At 44.1% G+C, this 21,559-nt stretch overlaps 1 protein-coding gene and 1 long non-coding RNA gene across 3 annotated transcripts in view; one reads left to right on the top strand and one right to left on the bottom strand.

Annotated features, from left to right (window-relative positions):
* The window catches only part of LOC108310261, a 25,143-nt gene extending 4,671 nt beyond the window's left edge, over positions 1-20,472 (top strand). Inside the window, exons 2-3 of the long non-coding RNA XR_001827682.2 lie at positions 1,441-1,443; positions 20,387-20,472. This is a non-coding gene — a long non-coding RNA (uncharacterized LOC108310261). The remainder of the gene's footprint in view (positions 1-1,440; positions 1,444-20,386) is intronic.
* Positions 1-21,559, bottom strand: part of IDO2 (indoleamine 2,3-dioxygenase 2) — a 61,477-nt gene that overhangs the window by 17,616 nt on the left and 22,302 nt on the right. The window contains exons 3-7 of one of the 2 annotated variants that reach the window (XM_017537128.2): positions 18,816-18,935; positions 15,184-15,302; positions 12,425-12,439; positions 9,364-9,463; positions 7,461-7,578 (exon numbers count right to left, since the gene is read on the bottom strand). In XM_017537128.2, the coding sequence (XP_017392617.1) occupies positions 7,461-7,578; positions 9,364-9,463; positions 12,425-12,439; positions 15,184-15,302; positions 18,816-18,935 (472 nt within the window). The remainder of the gene's footprint in view (positions 1-7,460; positions 7,579-9,363; positions 9,464-12,424; positions 12,440-15,183; positions 15,303-18,815; positions 18,936-21,559) is intronic. The other variant, XM_017537136.2, reaches the window with a different exon arrangement.

Raw genomic sequence — 21,559 nt, 5'->3', positions numbered from 1 at the left:
AAAATGAAACTTAAGGCCAGCAAATTGAGCAACACAAAAAGTAGACAGGTACAGAGAAATTTGTACATGTAATCAGCAGAGAGAGATAAACTGACAGCTAATGTCTCAATAGCAACCGTGGAAAGCAGAAGCTATTGTACTGGTATATTCAACATTTAAAAGAATATAGCTGCTAGCCAAAATATCCTTCAGGAATTGAGGAGAAATAAGGCAATGTTTAGATGGGAGAGTTTGCCAACAGTAGACACTCACTAGAGGAAGTCCCAAAGGGTGTACTGAAGGAATTTCTAAAGGTGTGAAGACAAACTTTAGAAGCATTAACATGGGGCCTGGCATGGTGGCTCACACCTGTAATCCTACCACTTTGTGAGGCCGAGGTGGGCAGATTGCTTGAGCTCACAAGTTCGAGACCAGCCTGGGCAATGTGGCGAAACCTCATCTCTACTAAAAATACAAAAAATTAGCTGGGCATGGTGGTGCACACCTATAACCTTAGCTACTTGGGAGGCTGAGGCACGGAGAATTGCTTGAACTAGGGAGGTGGAGGCTGCAGTGAGCCGAGATCACACCATTGCACTCCAGCCTGGGTGACAGAATGCGTGTAAAAAAAAGAAAGAAAGAAAAGAAAGAAGGAAAAAAGAAGAAGAAAAAAGCATTAGCATGGGAAGGAGGAAGGGAGGGGAGGCTGAGTCTTGGAAGCAGAGCTCCACACGGGAACTGGTTCCCTTGAAGCCATTTCCTGTCCAACTAAACAGCTGATGAGACATGGGAGCCAGCCAGAGCTGCACTGGAGCGAATGGAGACCGCTGCATGACACGGGCTTCTGCGCTGGGAATTTCTGAAGACTGCACTGGAGGAGTCATTACGTTATACAGCCTCATGGTGACAGTGAGGATGGCATGAATGGTCATGAAGATACAAATCGTTCAAAAGAAAGTTGCAGAGAATGAGATATACATTGTTTTACTGCACGTGTCACAAGGATAATGAAACATGCCATATCTCAAATGGGAAATGCCCAAGAAAGTGTTCGAGAATGTGTATGTGCATTCATCAGCTTTGTAACATCAGCAGCAAATGACCGAGACTAAGAGAATTGGAAATGACCAGTGGAGAGGATCTTCTCTTGCCGTGTCTACTGTAGGCCTCAACAGTTATGTGGAACCTCTGAAATTATCCCTTCAGAAACTTAGAGAGGCTAGGAAAGGAGAGAAGGGAGTTAGTGGAGAAGTCAGGGCTACAGAACAGGCATTTGCTAGCCAGTCACCAGCCGGCTTCATACCTTCAGCTGGACAACAGCAAATGTTATGGTTTGTGCACCACCATAGCAACACATTTCTGGTGTTCAACAAATTCTATTTCCATGGTCAGAAGAAATGATGGGATGGGGAGTGTAGGGAAGGGAGAGTCTGTATGATTCTGGAACAGAAATATCAGAAGACAGTGACTGGTGAAAAGGTGTCCCTTTGTATATTAAGTAGCTGTAATGTAGCTTCCTGATATGTGACTAGTTGAGGTGTTAATTCTGACTAGAGAATCTTTTTCGTAAATGATATTTATTTATTTATTTAGACAGGGTCTCACTCTGTTCCCCGGCTTCAATGGTATGACCTTGGCTCATTGCAGTTTTGAGGTGCATCCTCCCATCTCAGCCTCCAGAGTAGTTGGGACCACAGGCACTCACCATCATGCCCGTCTAATGTTTGTACTTATTTTGTAGAGATCAGGTTGTGCTATGTTGCCCAGGCTGGTCTCAAATTCCTGGGCTCAAGCAATCCTGCCTCGGTCTCCCTAAGTGCTGGGATTATAGGCGTGAGCCACCGCACCCGGCAATGATTTTTTTTTTAAATTTTACTTTGGATTTTAAAGGTATAAAGCATTTTTATTTCCTAGGAGAGTTTATTGCTCTGTAAGACTCCTGTATGCATTGTATATTACAATTTATTACTGTCAGACATTTGTAGACAGTGTCTTATTTTCATTTTGAGTCATGCTACTTTTGTAATTGAGGAAGCAGCTGGGTTAATCCATAAAGTCTGCCTTTTTAATAAAATATAAAGGTAGAGTTCATTTTGAATGCAAGTTGCTCATGTTATGAATCACATTTGTCTTGGTTATATATCTTGCATGATAGTTCAGCTAGAGTTTTAGCATTTACTGTATTTATTAAAATGATTTCTTTTGTAAAGCAGTCATAGCTGGAGCAGCACCATTTTTTTAAACAGTATAATTGAGTAAGTGTGGATGCAGAAGCAAATACTGTCTGCCCTATTAAACTTGGTGCCCGTTAACTGTTTGCAACGTTCATTGTGCCTGTTAATGTCGTTTTAGTTATGGGAGTTTTATCAACACTAGACTTGTTTTTGAATTGCATTATTAAGAGTGTTGGAACTCATTTAAGTTTAGTGTAGTTCTAGTGCTTGTGAAATGGTGCCCTTTCACTTATATATAATTTTTTTTAAAACCGTATTTTCAAGTACTATAATATTATCCTTCAGAAGAGGAATTTTAGCCTGGATGTGGTGGCTCATGCCTGTAATTCCCAGCACTTCGGGAGGCCAAGACAGATGGATCACTTAAGGTCAGGAGATCGAGACCATCCTGGACAACATGGTGAAATCCCATCTCTACTAGAAATACAAAAAATTAGCCAGGCATGGGGGCGTGCACCTGTAATCCCAGTTACTCTGGAGGCTGAGGCAGGAGAATCACTTGAACCTGGGAGGCAGAGGTTGCAGTGAGCTGAGATCGTGCCACCGCACTCCAGCCTGGGAGACAGAGAAAGACTCAATCTCTTAAAAAAGAAGAGGAATTTTATAGTCTGATGGCAAATGTAAACGTCCTCATTTTGCCTTTTAATTGAAATGTTAAGGTTCCTATTATACTGCAGGAACCAAAAAACATCATATGCATTGTTGTGTGTGCAGACCTCGTGCATGGGCTAGTGAACGGCTGGAGAAGAGATCGTGGTACTACGAGCAGTGTGAGTGGAAGCCAGCAACTTCTAATGTGCTGTCTTGATCTTTGCAGTAAACTAAGCTTAGATAATGTAACTTTGTATAATTGTTTTGGTATTTACTTTGGTTGTTTTTTAAAGTGAGGATTTGTATCTTCTCAATTATTCTTCCGGTGTTAATTAATCTGAAGATTTTTGTTTTAAACTGTTAATATCAAAAATTGCTATTATACAGTCTGCCTAAAAGGAAGTTGGAGTGAATGTCATTTCTGAAGGACACTCCAGTTTATAAGGTAGAAACAATTTCCCAGATTCAGGCTGAACAGAGACATTCACTCTGCTAAAAGGAGCCTCTAGGGGCACATTTGGGCTAATCTAAGTTTAATAACTCCTCACTTTCTAACCCTATTTAAGAAATAACTTCATTATAGAATACTCAAATAGAAAAAAGTAGGGAAGAAGTTAAACAAAATCAACTATCATCCTCTATGTTGAAATAATCAATGCATATATTTTAGTAAATATCATTTGTTCTTTTTTTTTTGGTAAATATGTGTATTTTTATTAAAATAGGCTCCTATGCAAGTTCCGTGACCTGCTTTTTTTCACTTAACAATATACTGTGCACGTTCTTTTTTTTTTTTTCTTTTTTTCTTTTTTTTTTTTTTTTTTTCTTTTTTTTTTTTTTTTTTTTTTTTTTTTTTTGAGACAGAGTCTTGCTCTGTCACTCAGGATGGAGTGCAGTCACAGGGTCTTGGCTCACTGCAACCTCCACCTCCCAGGTTCAAGCAATTCTCCTACCTCAGCCTCCTGAGTAGCTGGGATTACAGGCATGTGCTACCATGCCCAAATAATTTTTGTGTTTTTAGTAGAGAGACAGGGTTTTGCCATGTTGGCTACTCTGACCTCTAGCTCCTGACCTCAGGTGATCTGCCCCCCTCGGCCTCCTGGTGTGCTGGGATTATAGGTGTGAGCCACCATGTCTGGCTTGTGAACAACGTTCCTAGGTCAAAAAGGAAAAGAAATAAATGTCTCTATGATTTTATAATCATATAGAATTTATTCAAGAAGAATCCCAGTGTTAACTACTTTCCAATTGAGTTTAGACAAAATAAGTTCACAAGCTAAGACAGAAAATTCCTTCCATGAAATCAAAGGAACTAGAGAGAAAAACAGTAGCAGAAGTTCACACTACAGCTTAGCCCCAATTCACTCAATAAGAAACCTGATTTAAATGCATACACTAAATTGTTAGAAAGAAACCCTTTGATGACTCATTACCCCTAAAACAAAAAAATTCTTTTTTTGTGTTTGTTTTTTTTTGAGACAGAGTCTTGCTCTATCTCCCAGGCTGGAGTGCAATGGCGCTATCTCTGCTCACTGCAATTCCACTGAGAAGTAAGCGCTGTACAAAACAGAAAAGCTGGGCAAAAGACTAGTGACTTAGGTACCAGGAGGGTGGCTCTCCAAAATGCCACTGCAGCCAGGAACAGGCGTTGTCTACTCAGCCCTGTGTGTGAAGGGAGTCTACGTGCCTGGAAAGGAAGTATTTACGGATGAAGGGATTAGAGCTCATGACTCCTGCTGAAGTTGGGCTTTGAAAGAAGCAATTGTGTGGTAAGCTCCATTCTGGGGAATGGAAGCAGAGGGAAAAAGTCCAGCCAAGCTCTATTTATCAAGCAGAAGAAAGTTAATAGTCACAAACCAGAGACCATGGCTGGAACGTTCATGTGATTCCTTAAGTCCTGCAGTTTGTAGTGTTTGTTACTATATTGCTGCATAGAAACCACTCCAAACATAGGGACGTGAAACAACCACTATATGCCAAGATCGCACCACTGCACTCCAGCGTGGGTGACTGCTGAGGAATCTGGGCAGGACGAAGTGGCAATGGCTTGTCTCTGCTCCGCAGTGGCTGGTGCCTCAGTTGAGAAGACTTCAAGATGGGACATAAGTTGAGGCAGGAACCTCCATCTGCAGGCACCTTCACTCTTGGACGGAAGCCAACTGGGGAACCGACACGTGGCTATTTGATGTGGTTTGTCTATGTAATTTGCACAGCATTGTGGCCTCGGGGGAGGTGGACTCTTCATCTAATGGCTCAGGACACAAGGTGGAACCTGCATCACTTTTTCTAGTCTTGCTTCAGAAGTCTTGTGCTATCCCCTCTACTACATTATATTGGTGACACGCACATCACAAGCAGGGCCAGAGTCCACCCCCGGGTGAAAGGAGTGCTCAGGCCGCATGGTGGAGGAGCATGCAGGATTGCATGGGGCCATCTTTAGAAAACACAGTCCAATCCATTCACCTATTTATCCATCTAGATGAATGTAACTAGGAGTAAAACATTTAAAACAAATTATCTATGTAGGAAAATGTGCCTTTTCGGAAAACAAGGGCGGTAGCCCTGGGACCTCCTCAGACGAAGAGATCTCCTGCAAAAGATGAACAGGAGAGCACATGGGGTTGACCTGGGGTTAAGAAGTGAGTCTGGGCTGAACACAGTGACTCACACCTATATAATCCCAGCATTTTGGGAGCCCAAGGTGGCAGATCACTTGAGGTCAGGAGTTCGAGACCAGCCTGACCAATATGGTGAAACCGCATCTCTACTAAAAATACAAAACTTAGCTGGGTATAGGGGTGCACACCTGTAGGCCTAGCTACTCAGAAGACTGAGGCAAGAGAATCGCTTGAACCCGGGAGGCAGAGGTGGCAGTGAGCCGAGATCACACCATTGCTCTCCAGCCTGGGCGACAGAGAGAGACTCTCTGTCTCAAAAAAATAAAAAGAAGTGAGTCTGCAAGTAAGCCCTAGGAAAGCTTGTGACAGCCAGACACTGCGTGCACCATCTTACTGCTACATACACTGGGGCTGGATGGAAAGTTTCTCATAATTTTCCAAAACTACTTTCTTGAACTCATCCATGTGATCCGAAGACACCTGCACGGTCTCCCTAATAGCCTTGATATCCTGAGTGATGGATTCAGGCTTTCTTGGCAAAGTTAAAACACATCTCATCTCATTTCAGCTTGGCAAAGCCACCATACAATTTGGGGGAGTTGTTTGGCAGAAGGCCTACTGATGTGATCATGAGGGCTTTAAATTAAAATTCAAGGAAATGGAGAAAATACAAATATAAAACCGGGAAATCGAATGGAAATAATACCTAATCCTATTACTTCAGACAGATTTCTACTGGTGCTGAGAGGCTGGAAGGACAAATATATTTACTTTTTTAATACGAGATAATAAAGCTCGGCACCACCTAGTGTCTCTCTCCCTCCCTCCTGTCCTGCTTCCCGTAAACACTCTCTGTTCCCAGAATCCCTCTTTCTTATAGGGAAGCAGGATTCAAGGAAAATGATACTTAGAATCTGAAAATGATACTTAGAATCTGGTTTGTTAAGAAATCACACCCCTCTCTCACACCCTTGTAAACACATTATTCAGATTCCTCTGAGAGAAGAATTTGAAGAGCCTCCTAGATGTTGGAAACTGAATGCAGTAACCAGAATAAGATGTAACCGATCCAGAAAGAGTGAACCTCGTAACTGACCATGCCTATGTTAACCTAAGTAACAGGGAGAGGCTCCCTAATAGAAATTGATATTTATTCTGGAATAGGGCATTGCAATGGGAATAAGTGTGCCATAGTAAACAATGTGGGTACTCAGAAAGATAAAGAAAGTCAAAGATCTTTAAAGGAAAAATGAGGACACTTACATAACTGTTTTGAGATCATTATCCTTGGCTATGAGCCCCAATAAAAAGGGTGGCACCAGGCCAACATTGGATAGGGAGTTACTGGGCAGATGTCCTCGTAGAAGTTATTTTTTTTGCATAAAGTTGTCAGGGTTGTGATTTTTGCAGAGTCTTTTGGAAAATATTTTGTTATCAGGCATTTATGCATGAGAGCTCTGTCTTTGTAGCCCTCCCCAGCTCTATTTATCAAGGTTTAAAAATTTTTCTTCAACGCAAGTAGCTCCATTTTGATTCTGACAACTTTCCCACTTATGCCAACTCAGCCTGCCCTAGCTGCAGAAAAGGAGCACAGAGCATCCGTTAGACAAGGATTAAAACCAAGGTCAGACATCTCGGGAACCAGCAGAGCGGGGTAGAATAAAAGGGGCATTAGAGAGTGCAGACAAACTACCCTGCAGTATCTAACGCCGTGGGATGGGGCACATGCCACCAGCATTACTGGCCATCCCATCCCCTCCTCCCAAGCTTCAGGCAAGACTTCAACATGCTTAAGAAATATCTGGCCAATGTAGAAGGGAAACCATCTTAGTCACGGGAGAATATAAAGGACAAAGCTGTGACAATAGCTCTCCAAGGTAATATGCATTTACTCTAAAACAAAGATAGTCCACCAGCGTCATCTGGTGGACAAATGTATCATCACTCCTTTAGGACGTGCCTGGTCTCCAGGCTCTCTTCCCCCAAGCAGAGCCCAGAACCCCAGGGGGATCCTTAAAGAGCACTGGAAGCACCTTACCATGCATCTTCCCTAAGGTTTTAGTGATGTCCTGAATAGAGAGTCTCAGTTGCTTTAGGGCTCGGAGCAGGGCCTCCTGGTTGGGCTGCAAGATGGCATTCATGGCCTGAACAAGAGCCTGGGGATAAGATTCATATGCACAACTTATTAGCACTCCCTTAAAGTCCATGCAGGCAGAGGAAGCCTCGTGCTGTGGGAACCCAGGGGAGGACTGGACAGTTTGTCAGAGCTTTCTGGGAGCATCCTAAGCTAGATCCACTGTGGGATCAGCCTGGCAGCCAATAGCTCCCTGGGCACCTCCCAGACGGACCCCTAGGTACGTGTTTCTGGAATTTCAGCTGGCTGTTACTTCTTGTACCTCTCAAGGGCCTAAGTTCTATTACTTTACTGTTTTCTTCTCTCGGACTTGTCACATATTATGATCAGTTCTTCTGCATCTTCAATTACCTTGCTCTGAAGCTGTCTCATATAAAGTCAGATTAATATGGTTTGGCTCTGTGTCCCCACCCAAATCTCATCTTGGATTGTAATCTCCACATGTTGAAGGAGGGACCTGGTGGGAGGTGATTGGATTATGGGGGCAGGTTCTTCCATGCTGTTCTCATGATACGAGGGAGGGTTCTCACAAGATCTGTTGGTTTAAAAGTGTTTGGCCGTTCCCTCCTTTGCTCTCCCTCTCTCCTGCCACCTTGCTAACAGGTCCTTGCTTCCCCTTTGCTTTCCTCCACAGTTGTAAGTTTCCTGGGGCCTCCCTGTCCATGCAGAACTGTGAGTCAATTAAACCCCTTTACTTTATAAATTGCCCAGTCTCAGGTAGTATGTTGATAGCAGTGTGAAAATGGTCTAATACACAGATTCTACAGAACCCCCAGCTTTAGAAGCCCCTCTCCTGGGAAGCCTTCTTGGTGTCTCTACTTTATTTGAACTACACTTGGAAGGCTGATATTTGATTCTGTATATTTCAATGGGCTAGGCACATGGTTGAGAACTAAGCATAGAGTTTAACTATTGAGAGGGAAAGAAAGTGCTGTAATAATCATGCCAGCAATGGGTCATCCCATTGAGCACACTGTAGGTGCTCAATAGATGCTTATCAAGGGATGTAGTGTCGGCTCACACCTGTAATCCAAGCACTTTGGGAGGCTGAGACGGGCAGAACACAAGGTCAGAAGTTCGAGGCCTAACCAACATGGTGAAACCTCATCTCCACTAAAAATAAAAAAAATAGCTGGGCATGGTGGCACATGCCTGTAATCCCAGCTACTTCAGGAGGCTGAGGCAGGAGAATCCCATGAACCTAGGAGGTGGAGGTTGAGGTGAGCCGAGATCACGCCACTGCACTCCAGCCTGGGGGACAGAATGAGAGTCCACCTCAGGAAAAAAAAAAAAAAAAAAAAAAAAAAAAAAAAAAAAGGAAGGTAGTAAGGGAAGGCAGAAATTTAACTGAAATATTTTTAGGCAAGGCATTAACATCTCCTATAGCACTGTAGCTGATCACAGGCTGCACCACTGTCTCTTGTCTTCTATCCAGCCTTCCTGGTACCTGTCTGATTCCTGAAGAAATTCCAGTTTGAGGCCGGGCATGGTGGCCCACGCCTGTAATCCACGTTAATTCACCTTGACCCACAGAATCCATCATGAGCTTCTGTCAGAGCTGGGACAATGTCTGCCTTGTTTGATCCAATTTTCCATTGCCCAGAACAATGCCTGTTTGTTGAATGGACATAAGGTCTATTCCAAGTTTTATAGGAATTGAGAAACGGGAGCGAATATGGTGACCTAGAACTTAGATCTCTTCTCTCAGACTTGGACTAAGCAGGACAGGGTCTATGTTCATTTGTATTGAGAAATCCAAAGCTCAAACTCATTTAAAAGGAAAAGGTGCTATCAAGTGAGAAGATACCTTTATCCCAGGCACTGCTGCTTTCTCCACCAAAACAGTCACCAGTATAAAACCACGTAGGCTCTCTCCCCCAGGAAATGAGATGATGGTTTCCAGGTTCCTTGGGAAGGAGAGGATCACATGGTTAGAGGTGTGGAGAGTGTACCGTGAGTACTCACTGCCCAGAGGTCCCTGCCGAATTAGATAACTGCAATTATTTAATTACTGCGCAACTTCTTCCTCCCCATTAGACATCCCTGAGGATGAGCATGTACCTTCAGCAACGTTCAGGGAAGAAAGAGAACAGATGAGTTCAATCTCATGTTCACCTGACAGGCAGCCTCCCAGTGTCTACCATGGCCCTGATGGTCCTGGACCATCCCAGCAGTGGAGTCACTGATGTAGCTGATTCTCTACAGAGCCAGTTCCATAGCCCATCATGTCATTCCTAACAAAAGCCGGAGTCTTGGAGCTAGAGACCCAGGCAACAGCTAAGTCCATCCTTTTGCCCAGAGAAACAAAGTAGCTTCCCCAGGGTCATATAGCCAATCACAGGACCAGGCTGGAAAGAGTTTCACAACTAGGCCAGTGCTGCCTCTAATCCATATAAATGTATATAAGTTCGTTCTCACACTGCTATAAAGAACTACCTGAAACTGGGTAATTTATAAGCAAATGAGGTGTAATTGACTCAGAGATCCTTAGGCTTAACGGGAAGCATGGTTAGGAGACCTCAGGAAACTTTCAGTCATGGATGAAGGAGAAATAAGCATCTTACACGGTGGCAGGAGGTGGGGGGAAGTGTCAGACTTTTTTTTTTTTTTTTTTGAGACAGAGTCTCGTGTCTCCAGGCAGTAGACTGGAGTGCAATGGAGCGATCGCAGCTCACTGCAACCTCCGCCTCCCAGGTTCAAGCAATTCTCCTACTTCAGCCTCCCAAGTAGCTGGGACTACAGGTGTGTGCCACCATGCCCAGCTAACTGTTTTTTATTTTTAGTAGAGACGGGGTTTCCCCATGTTGGCCAGGATGGTCTCGATCTCCTGACCTTGTGATCTGCCCTCCTCAGCCTCCCAAAGTGCTGGGATTACAGGCGTGAGCCACTGCACCTGGCCAAGTGTCACACTTTTAAGTCATCAGATGTTGTGAGAACTGGCTGGGCGCAGTGGCTTACGCCTGTAATCTCGGCACTTTGAGAGGCCAAGGTGGGTGAATTAGCTGAGGTCAGGAGTTCGAGTTCAGCCTGGACAACATGGTGAAATCCTGTCTCTACTAAAAATACAAAAATTAGCTGGGTGGCCGGGCGTGGTGGCTCACGCCTATAATCCCAGCACTTTGAGAGCCTGAGGCAGGTGGATCACGAGGTCAAGAGATCGAGACCATCCTGGTCAACATGGTGAAGCTTCGTCTCTACTAAAAACACAAAAATTAGCTGGGTGTTTGGCACGCGCCTGTAGTCCCAGCTACTAGGGAAGCTGAGGCGGAAGAACCGCTTGAACCCAGGAGGCGGAGGTTGCAGTGAGCCGAGGCTGTGCCACTGTGCTCCAACCTGGCAACAGAGCAAGACTCCGTCTCAAAAAAAAAAAAAAAAATTAGCTAGATGTGGTGGGTCACGCCTGTAGTCCCACCTACTTGGGAGGCTGAGGCAGGAGAGTCGCTTGAACCCCAGAGGCAGAAGTTGCACCCCGAGATTGTGCCACTACACTCCAGCCTGGCTGATAGAGACTCCATTGCCAAAAAACAGAGAGAGAGAAGAAGATCTTGTGAAAACTCACTCACTATCATGAAAACAGCATTGGGGAAATCCATGCCCATGATCCTGTGATCTCCCACCAGGTCCCTCTCCTGACATGCGGGGATTAAATTCGACATGAGATACGGGTGGGGACACAGAGCCAAACTCTGTCTGTCTATCTATCATCTATCTATCTATCTATCTAAACCCAATGCTGTACAATCGAGTGGGATCTGGAAGGCTGTTACAGAAGAATCATTTCTAAATGACCTGCTGTCATCTAAATGGATTAAAATAGCTACAAAACCTAAAAGCTTAACTCTTTGGATCATATTTGCCCTTCACATTTTAAGAATGAGACAAAGATGAAAAACAATTTCAAACCAAAACAAACCAAGATAAAGTCAAGACTTACATTGTTCCAGCAGCGACATTAGCTTGGGAAATGATGTCTTCACCTTCTAAACCCAACTGCCCAGTTTTTCTACTGGACACTCTTATTTGACAGGTTTGGTGATAGAAGAGGCAACATTGGATTAGAGGCTATGTTTGTTTGCCAGGAGAAGCGGAGCCTAAGGATGTGTGGACCAGACCTGCCCCATGAGCTCCAGTCTATGTAATAACAAGGTATTGCAAAGGGATTCTTCTGTTGCCAGAGAAACCACTACCTGCAATCTGGCCTCCCACAGAAGTTATAGTGAGATGAGAAATCTTTTTTTCAAATCATTAAACTTCAGCCGGGCGCAGTGGCTCATGCCTGTAATCCCGGCACTTAGGGAGGCTGAGGTGGGTGGATCACCTGAGGCCAGGGGATCAAGATTAGCCTGGCCAACATAGTGAAACCCTGTCTCTATTAAAAATACAAAAATTAGCCAGGCATGGTGGTGGGCACCTGTAATCCTGGCTACTCAGGAGGCTGAGGCAGGAGAATTCCTTGAACCCAGAGGCAGAGGTTGTAGTGAGCTGAGAAAACGCCACTGCATTCCAACTTGGGCAACAGAATTAAGATTAAGTCTCAAAAAAAAAAAATTCCGTTAAACTTCAAAGAGCCACTGAAATTTGGTAACGTTTTCATTTTGTGTTGTTTACATTGGGTGTTACTTGTTTTATTATGTACAGACTGGAAAATACAGTAAAAAAAATCCCCAATCCATGCAAGGAAGAGGCAGAGACTGTTAATTTTTAGACTGTGAATTCTAGGCACATTTCCTTCTAGTATATTTTTTATGCATTTATGTAGTTGACATTGTGCTTTACATATAATTTACCATGCCTTCTTCTTTGTTTTATTGTACGATTTGAAAGCTGATCTGGATTCTAAAGTGAGTAAAGGATTTCTGAGAACTTACCCAATTTCCAGAAAGCTAGCCCAATTTCAGTTATTGGTAACCACAAAGAGGGAAAAAAAAATAAAAGAACAATTCAGTTTGTAAATGAGATGTATTAATAACTTCTAGGGTCACATGTCACGCACACTTGTGTTCAAGGCACTGCAGACACACACACATCCACACTTAATGAGTTCCGCAGGTTGTGGCTGGACTATGGGATGCTGTATGATAAAGGGTGGGCAGCATCTCCACTCACATTCCAGCCCCAGAATATTTGGCCTGTGGCCATCTCAATAAATTATTAGGCCGGGTGCAGTGGCTTATGCCTGTAATCCCAGCACTTTGGGAGGCTGAGGCAGGCAGATGATGAGGTCAAGAGTTCGAGAGCAGCCTGGTCAACATGTTGAAACTCTGTCTCTACTAAAAATACAAAAATTAGTTGGGGGTGATGGTGGGTATCTGTAATCCCAGCTACTTGGGAGGCTGAGGCAGGAGAATTGCTTGAATCTGGGAGGCAGATGTCGCAGTGAGCCGAGATCATGCCACTGCACTCCAGCCTGGGTGGCAGAGCAAGACTCCGTCTTAGAAATTAATTAAATAATTAATTAATTCACTCCTCTTACATTTTTGTATTTACCACAAACCCACATTTTGTTCTAGCTAGTCGATTCCTACTCAACTTTTAGGATTTGCCTTACATCAAGCTCTGCCCCCTCACCAAGATTTTTGCTGACTTGTGAAGCCTACATTGACGTCATTCCTCTGAAATTCTAAAGGACATGCTGTTTGAGCCACTCTTTGACATTTGTCATAGAGTGTCTTGTTATTTAACCCACATGGGGAGTACTTTGCTTCTATTTATTTCATTTCTTCATAGTACTTAGCTCTGTGCTAAGCATATTAAAAGGCTTCAAAAGATAATTACCAAGCAGAATAACTAGTGAGTCTGAATCTCTGGAATTAAACTACCACTTCGCTTTCATTTCCTAGAAAACTATTAATCGTTTTTTTTGTTGTTGCTTTTTTGTTTTTGTTTTGTTTGTTTGTTTGTTTTGAGACAGGGTCTCCCTCTGTCACCCAGGCTGGAGTGCAGTGGCAAAATCTCGGCTCACTGCCACCTCTGCCTCACAGGTTCCAGCGATTCTCCTGCCTCAGCCTCCCAAGTAGCTGGGATTGCAGGCACCCACCACCACACCTGGCTAATGAAGAGAGACGGTTTGGCCATGTTGGCCAGGGTGGTCTTGGACTCTTCATGTGATCCCCCACCTGGGCCTCCCAAAGTGCTGGGATTGCAGGTGTGAGTCACTGCGTCCACCTGTTGTTGCATTTTTGACTACCATTCTAGTAAAGTCATTTTCTCATTTTCCCTTCAACCTTCTCTTATTCTGTCTTGCTCTTTGAATAACAAATCCAGCTTATTCACTATGTAATACCTTGAACAAAATAAGTTATGCACATATATTTATTATTTTTTCCATCCAAATTCTTACCCAGATTCAGCAGCTTTCAAAGGTCACCCATTTTGTTACTAAAGCAGAATGAATTAAAGATTACAATTCATAATTGCAGAAATCATAAACCTCCAGGGCTCAGAGCTCCGGAGAGAGATGAGATGGCCCAATCTCACTTCTTCCAATGCGGCACAATTTTTTTTTTTTTTTTTTTTGAGACAGAGTTTTGCTCTCATCACCCAGGCTGGAGTGCAATGGCACAATCTCGCTCACTGCAACCTCTGCCTCCCAGGTTGAAGCAATTTTCCTGCCTCAGCTGCACAAGTAGCTGGGATTAAGGTGCCTGCCACCACACCCAGCTTTTTTTTTTTTAGTTTTAGTAGAGATGGGGTTTCACCATGTTGGCCAGGCTGGCCTTGAACTCCCGACCTCAGGTGATCTACTTGCTTTGGCCTCCCAAAGTGCTGAGATTACAGTGGTGAGCCACTGTGCCTGGTTAAGGCACATAAATTACTCCTAAAATCTGGGCTATCTACTAAATATGTAACCCTTTTAAGTGGATTCTCATCATCTCCTCTGGCAATACCATGGCTGAGGAAGTTCTTCCTCATATTCAACCTCCATGAAACTTCAGCTGCTGTAATCAGCCACAAAAGAAAGTGCTGTCTCTTTCGTTTGGCTGAGAAAATGAAGCTGAAAGAAAAATTTAACATTTTCCATCATCCGTCCAATTCTGTTTATTGAATTTCTTGTTTGTCAAAAACTCATGCTATTCCTTCTACAGACAAATGCCCTTATTCCCAGACCAACTGTCAAAGGAATGAGGTAAGTTTGGTGGAATAGATGGAATTGTTAATCAAATTCTCAATCCAGCACACCTGGAGCATCTGCTCTGATTTCCTCAATAATCATTCACTTCTGATCACTGTATAATGATTACTTATCAAAACCACTGGTTCTAACCTAGTATGAATGGAGGGCATCTTAGGGAATAAACAGTTTGAAGAGAAAGAACAAATAAAATCTGATTTTGCAGGAGCTTGAAGGTCAGGTTGAGAAATTGACACGTGGTATGGAAATAAACAAGATAAAATGGTCTGAGCCAATGTGGTCAGAGTGCATTGAGAGGAAACTTCCAGAATCTGTGACTTTTGAATTTTTGGTCCAGCTCAACCTTTCTTTGGAACCATGAAGCAGATTATCAATATGAATATCCCTAATTATAAAAATGCCTGGGCATTTCCTGTGGGAAAAGCTAAAGTCACGAGGCTGCCTCTGGTGGAGTTTCCGTCTGGGGAAATTCAAAGGATTCTCTTCTGTCCTTACCCATCTGGATCTTTTCTGGTCCAGTTCGTCAGCACCAAGTCTGAGTGGACCAGGATAGGAGGGAGCCCCAAGCTCCTGGAGACTTCAACAAGTGGAAGGGCAAGATTCCTTGGTAGAACCTTTGAGATATAAATCCAGACAATTAGCATAGTCTAGAAAGATTGCAGCAGAGGAAATAAACGTAGTTGTCTTTTATTCTATTCCAGCAATCCTATGGTACAGAAATGACCTGGGAACCAAGCTTGAATTACCTGAGTGATGCACATTCATACTCCTCACACATATCTTTCTGTTAATGACCCAGTGGAAATACTTTTTATACTCCAGTACACGGTGAAATATATGTGAAATTTACAACGTTGGACCACACACATACACATGGAATATAACATAGCCTCTGCAAACTGATTGTGCAAAGAAAGGCATTACCAAAAAAAGTAAATGGAAACTGGGGCCCAAAAAGATTAGCAACAGAAAAAATTTTGATAGATAAGTAGGTAGGTAGATAGAAATACATACATACATACATACATACCTATATATCTATATATATAGATATATAGATATATATATAGTAGAGGTGATAGATCAATAGATGATAGATCGATAGACAAGTGATAGAGAGATGATAGATGGTAGAGATGGCAGGTAAATTGATAGGTAAATGATAGATTTATTGATTGATTGACTGATGGAGATACACAGCTAGATGTAGAAACCTCTGTGTGTACCAGGTATGAGCCAGGGGAGACGCCAGCACCCAAAGAACCATGAGGATAGACTGCCTCAGCCTGCAGAGAAGCTGACTCTGTCTCTCACTTTACATGTCAAACCCAGTAACACCTTCAAGGAAACCCCCTCAGGACAGACCCCCTTTATGTTTTTTTTTATCCGAGGGACCCTCCAAAGTGCTTTATCAGCTGGAAGTCCAGAAATGCTGCATGGGGGTCTCTATCGGAGTAAAGGCTGAATGAGTCTAGATTCAAACCCCATCCCTGTGCCCCCTCTTCCATCTCCATTTTCATTTCTCCTTAAGATAAAATTTCCATTAAGGATGCCCTGCTTTTGCCTTCTTGTTTCCCTTGAAATGTTAGACTTGGGACAGAATTGTTTCATGGGTGGAAAACAGCAAAGAACTTTAAAGTGTTTTGCAATGTGAACCTTGGGTAAACTTTCCTCAGAAGGCATTGGAAAGCCAGGTACTTTCTGAGCTAAAAAGTCAAGGGAGGAGAAATAAAGGAAGTGAAAGGTGATCCGAGGCAGGGTGGCGGATGAGGAGCCTCGCTGGTCCCCTGGAACTACCAGGACACGACTGGGCGCTGGAGGCTTCCCGCCCAACATCAGTCTTCTCTCCCCCAGACCCCAAGTTAGGATAATGGTCTGGGGAGGGGATGGTATAAAGAGAACCCACTGGGATGTGCCTAGACTTCAAACTTTTCAGCATCAGACACACTGTTTTAAAAATGAGATATACTGGCCAGGTGCTGTGGCTCATGCCTGTAATCCCAGCACTTTGGGAGGCTGAGGTGGGTGGATTACCTGAGGTCAGTAGATCACCTGAGGTCAGTAGTTCAAGACCACCCTGGCCAACATGGTGAAACCCCGTCTCTACTAAAAATACAAAAAAAAATTAGCCAGGTGTGGTAGCAGTTGCCTGTAATAATCCCAGCTACTCAGGAGGCTGAGGCAGGAAGATCTCTCTTGGACCCGGGAGGCAGAGGTTGCAGTGAGCTGAGATCACACCACTGCCACTGTACTCTAGCGTGGGCAACAAGAACAAAAATCTGTCTCAAAAAAAAAAAAAAAAAGAGAAGATGCCCTGACAAATAACAAGGCTGAAGTGACTCTACACTTTCCTCTTCCCTGAGTCTCATGTGTTTCCCTGAGAGACAAAAGGTAAGATCAGTGAGGCAAATACAATGGGCACAGGCTCTTCATCGTGGAGTTCTAGGACAAGGGAAACTCCCTGATTTCTGGGAAAGGCATGTTTTTAGAAATGAAAAGGAATAGTAACTGACACTGTGGGTGGAAACTGTACAAAGTTATACAACGATTCAAAGGAGATTTAGATGAATTTTTAAAAAATTGACTAGGCCGGGTGTGGTGGCTCATGCCTATAATCCCAGCACTTTGGGAGACCGAGGCGAGTGGATCATGAGGTCAAGAGATTGAGACCATCCTGGTCAACATGGTGAAACCCCATCTCTACTAAAAATACAAAAAATAGCTGGGCATGGTGGCGCATGCCTGTAGTCCCAGCTACTCAGGAGGCTGAGGCAGGAGAATTGCTTGAACCCAGGAGGCGGAGGTTGTGGTGAGCCAAGATGGCGCCATTGCACTCCAGCCTGGGTAACAAGAGTGAAACTCCATCTCAAAAAAAGACTGACTAATGATTGGCTGGATAGAAAGCAGCATGAAAAAAAAATAAAGATGAGTGTTGTAAATATCAATGTGGCCCCTGGGGAATGAGGGCTGCGCTAGGAAAATGAGAAGATCTGGGTGCTGACCTTGGCTTTTCCACTAATTTGCTATCTGACCTTGCTTAAGGAATTCAGTGCCTGTGGTTTTCAGTTGTAAAATGAGCCGGTAGGGCTCTATTTATTTCACAGGATTAGGAAGTGTAACCTAGATAATTTATATACATAAGAGTACAAGATGCTGTAAGGCTTCTATGAATTCTCAGAGTCTGTCTTCAGGCCTGGCATGGTGACTCACGCCTATAATCCCAGCACTTTGGGAGGCAAAGGCAGGAGGATCACTTGAGGCCAGGAGTTTAAGACCAGCCTGGGCAAAAGAGCAAGACCTTCATCTCTACAAAAAATTTCTAACAATTAGCTGGGTGTGGCGGTATGTACTGGTAGCCCCCCAACTTCTCAGGAGGCTGAGGTGGGAGGATTGCTTGGACCTGCAAAGAGTTGAGGTTGTAATGAATTGTGATTGCACCACTGCACTCTGGCCTGGCAACATAGTGCGACCCTGTTTTAAAGCAAAAAAGCAATCTACCTTGAAATGTAGCTCTTCAAACATTCTTGGAAGACGGTGCCAAAAAAAAAAAAAAAAAAAATTCAAAAGCTTATAAGAGGAAGAAATAGCTATCAGTTTAAAAAACAAATTACCTTCTTATTCTGAAAAAGAAAAAATCCTTCATCTAAATAGGCCCTCCCTCAGGCAGGGTGCAGTGGCTTATGCCTGTAATCCCAGCACTCTGGCAGGCTGAGGCAGGTGGATTACCCAAAGTTAAGAGTTCTAGACCAGCCTGGGCAACATTGTGAGACCTGTCTCTACTAAAAATACAAAAATTAGCCAGGCACGGTGGTAGGTGTCTGTAGTCCCAGCTACCACAGGCTGAGGCAGGGGAATTGCTTGAACCTGGGAGGGGAAGTTGCAGTGAGCCAGGATCACACCACTACACTCCAGACTGAGTGTTAGACTAAGACTGTCCCCAAATAAAATAAAAAATAAATAATAGTCATAAAATAAATGGGCCCTTCACCCTTGCTTCAACTGATGCCCATCGAGAAGAAGAAAACACTCATTTTCCAGGAAAACAGCATAGCACCTAGCAGAGCGCCCGTTATTCGAGGTACAGCCAACCTGCCGGGTAACAGGAGAAGCCGCTCTCTGGCCCTCACCTTGGCAGGCTGCGCCTCTCCTTCCTGCCACACATACCCCATGGTGAGGAAGCTCAGGACCAGGTGGGCCAGGCGCTGCTCCCGGTGACCCTTCAGGAACTGGCAGCTCAGCAGGGGCATCTGTTCGAGGAGGTCCAAATACCGTCAGAGGAGGAATGGGAACGGGGATAGGGGAGGGAGCGGAGACTGGGGACCTGGGATGTGAAGGGGCCTTTGGGTGCAAGGCAATGGGTTATATTTTAATGAAGGAACGAAGAGCCTGCACACACACCCATTTATCCCCAGACCCAGGACCCTGCAGTATGGGAGGTGGTCCACACGACTTGGCTCAGGAAGTATCTAACCACCCACCCGAGCCCACAGCTTGTCCCCATGGCTGTGCCAGCCTCCCGTCTCCATCCCGAATCCCCCGCTTGGCTGGAATGTTGTAAGATGCTTAACTCGCAGGACGGAGCGAACCTTTTCCCAGATGTCTCGCGTGGCAGCTTTTACGAGCCTGTTTTATCCAAACGCTGTGGCCTGCTTGCCATCGCTGATCCTGCGACAGCCCTGTGCGATGGGTGTTCCCCTCTCCATCAGACCGGAGCAGAACACAACCCCTGACCCTGCCTGGGGCGTCCCACCCCACCTCCGCCCGTCCTCCAGGGCCACAGCCTGGGTGCCACGCAGCCTCACTGTGACGCGTAAGGGCGGTAACGTGGTTGAAAGCAACACCCGGCACAGAAGTTACTCAATAGTGACAGTCCTGCCAAACCAAAAATCGGCAGCTTCTCCGGGGCCTTGCCTGACAGCAGCAGCCTCTGAGCTGGGCTTCTAGGCGCGCCCCCTCTGCTCGCCTCTTTGTCCCGCCCCAGCCCACTCCCCAGCTCTAGACACTGCCTGATCTTGACTTCCCGGGTGGGCACCTCCCCGGTGACCCCCTCCCGGGTCCGAAGCGCCAGAAGGGAGGGCCGCGGGGGGTGTTTTCTGTGTCCATTTCAGCTCCAGGCACTGCCACGTGGGCGCGGAGCTGCTCTCCGGCGCAGGCCCGGGGTTGAAGTTGGGGGACTCTCTGCGGTGGATCCTTCACCCGCCTTCGGCCAGGGGACAGTCGCTCCCCATGGCCAGACTGCGGGCTTCTGCCTCCCAAAAATGGGCTCTCATTTACCATCCCTATCGGTTCAAAAACACAGGTAGAATGAACAAGAGTTGGTGTTTGATAGCACAACAGGGGGCTACATTGTACATTTAAAAATAACTGAAAGTGTAATTGGATTGTAACACAAAGAAAGGATAAATCCTTGAGGTAATGAACACCCCGTTTACCTTGATGTGATTATTCAACGTTGCATGCCTGTATCAAAACATCTCATGTACCCCATAAATGTATACACCCACCATGTACCCACAAAAATTAAAAATAAAAATAAAATTGACTTTCAGAATCACAACTAGAATGTGCTCTATGCTTGCAGGGGAGGCACAGCTGGAGGGAGGACTGTTGAGGTGTTGCTTTTGTTTTGTTTTGCTTTGTTAGGCTTTGTTTTAGAAACAGAGTTTTGCTCTGTTGCCCAGGCTGGAGTGCAGTAGAGGAATCATAGCTTAGTGCAGCATTGAACACCTGGGCTCAAGCAATCCTCCTGCCTCAGCCTCCTGAGTACCTGGGACTACAGGCATGTGCCGCTGCATCTGGCTAATTTTAAAACTGTTTGTGGGGATGGGGGCCTTACTATGTTGCCCAGGCTAGTCTCAAACTCAAACTTCTCAGGTGGAGCAATCCTTTCACCTTGGCCTCCCAAAGTGCTGGGCTTACAGGTGTGAGTCATTGTGCCCGGCCTTGAGATGTTGCTTTTTAACAGGAATCAGATGAGCAGTAAAACAGCAGTTTTTATTAAGTACTTTTTAAATTTATTGACAATCTCTTAGGCAAAACCGGATCTTTCATTGTTTTCCCAGGACTGAGTGAACTTATTTCGTAGGTGTCTTGCATGGCAACTTTTACAAGCCTGTCTTGTCCAAACACCAGATATTTTACTGTTTTCATTAGCATTTTTGGTTTATTCTTGAGATTGAGCATTTTTGCCTGTTTATCATCAATTCAAATATCTTTCAGTATCTTAACTATTTATATGATTTGCCCATCCTTCCCCGTCAATCATTCATCTTACTGATCTCATAGAATACATTTTGTATTATGGATCTTAATCTTTAATACATGTTCTAAAATTTTTTCAGTTTATTGTTTGTTGTTTAATAATTTATTTTGAACATTATATAATTATTTTTATTATGGCTAGACCGATTGGAAAGATATACTGTTAGAAAATTATTAATACTTTTCTCACAAATTAATAAAAAAATATTGATGACATTTTATTCCTAAGTCAATTTATTCTGAATTGTAAATGACTTTGAGGACATGAGCACAAAATTATTTGTCTCTGATGACTGGTGTATTAAAAGTCTATGAATTAGTAGAAATAATATTGAGCTAAAACCAGAAATACTATTTTGTGGGTTTCCATCACAATGGAAAGGTACTCTATCTTGAATGCTTTTCTTAATGCTACTCAACTAACATTTTGAAAGTCTCTGACCTCAGTTTGGGAGGGCCAGATATGTGATTTTCCCTCTTAAAACAAAAATGCAGTTTGAGGAGCGTCTTTAGATGCACAGCTGGAGGGAGGACTGTTGAGGTGTTGCTTTTGTTTTGTTTTGCTTTGTTAGGCTTTGTTTTAGAAACAGAGTTTTGCTCTGTTGCCCAG

The sequence above is a fragment of the Cebus imitator genome, unplaced genomic scaffold (assembly GCF_001604975.1).
Source record: "Cebus imitator isolate Cc_AM_T3 unplaced genomic scaffold, Cebus_imitator-1.0 Scaffold5, whole genome shotgun sequence".
Taxonomy (NCBI): Eukaryota; Metazoa; Chordata; class Mammalia; order Primates; family Cebidae; genus Cebus; species Cebus imitator.
Note: the sequence above shows the minus strand (reverse complement) of the source record. Positions and strands in the feature narration are given on the sequence as shown.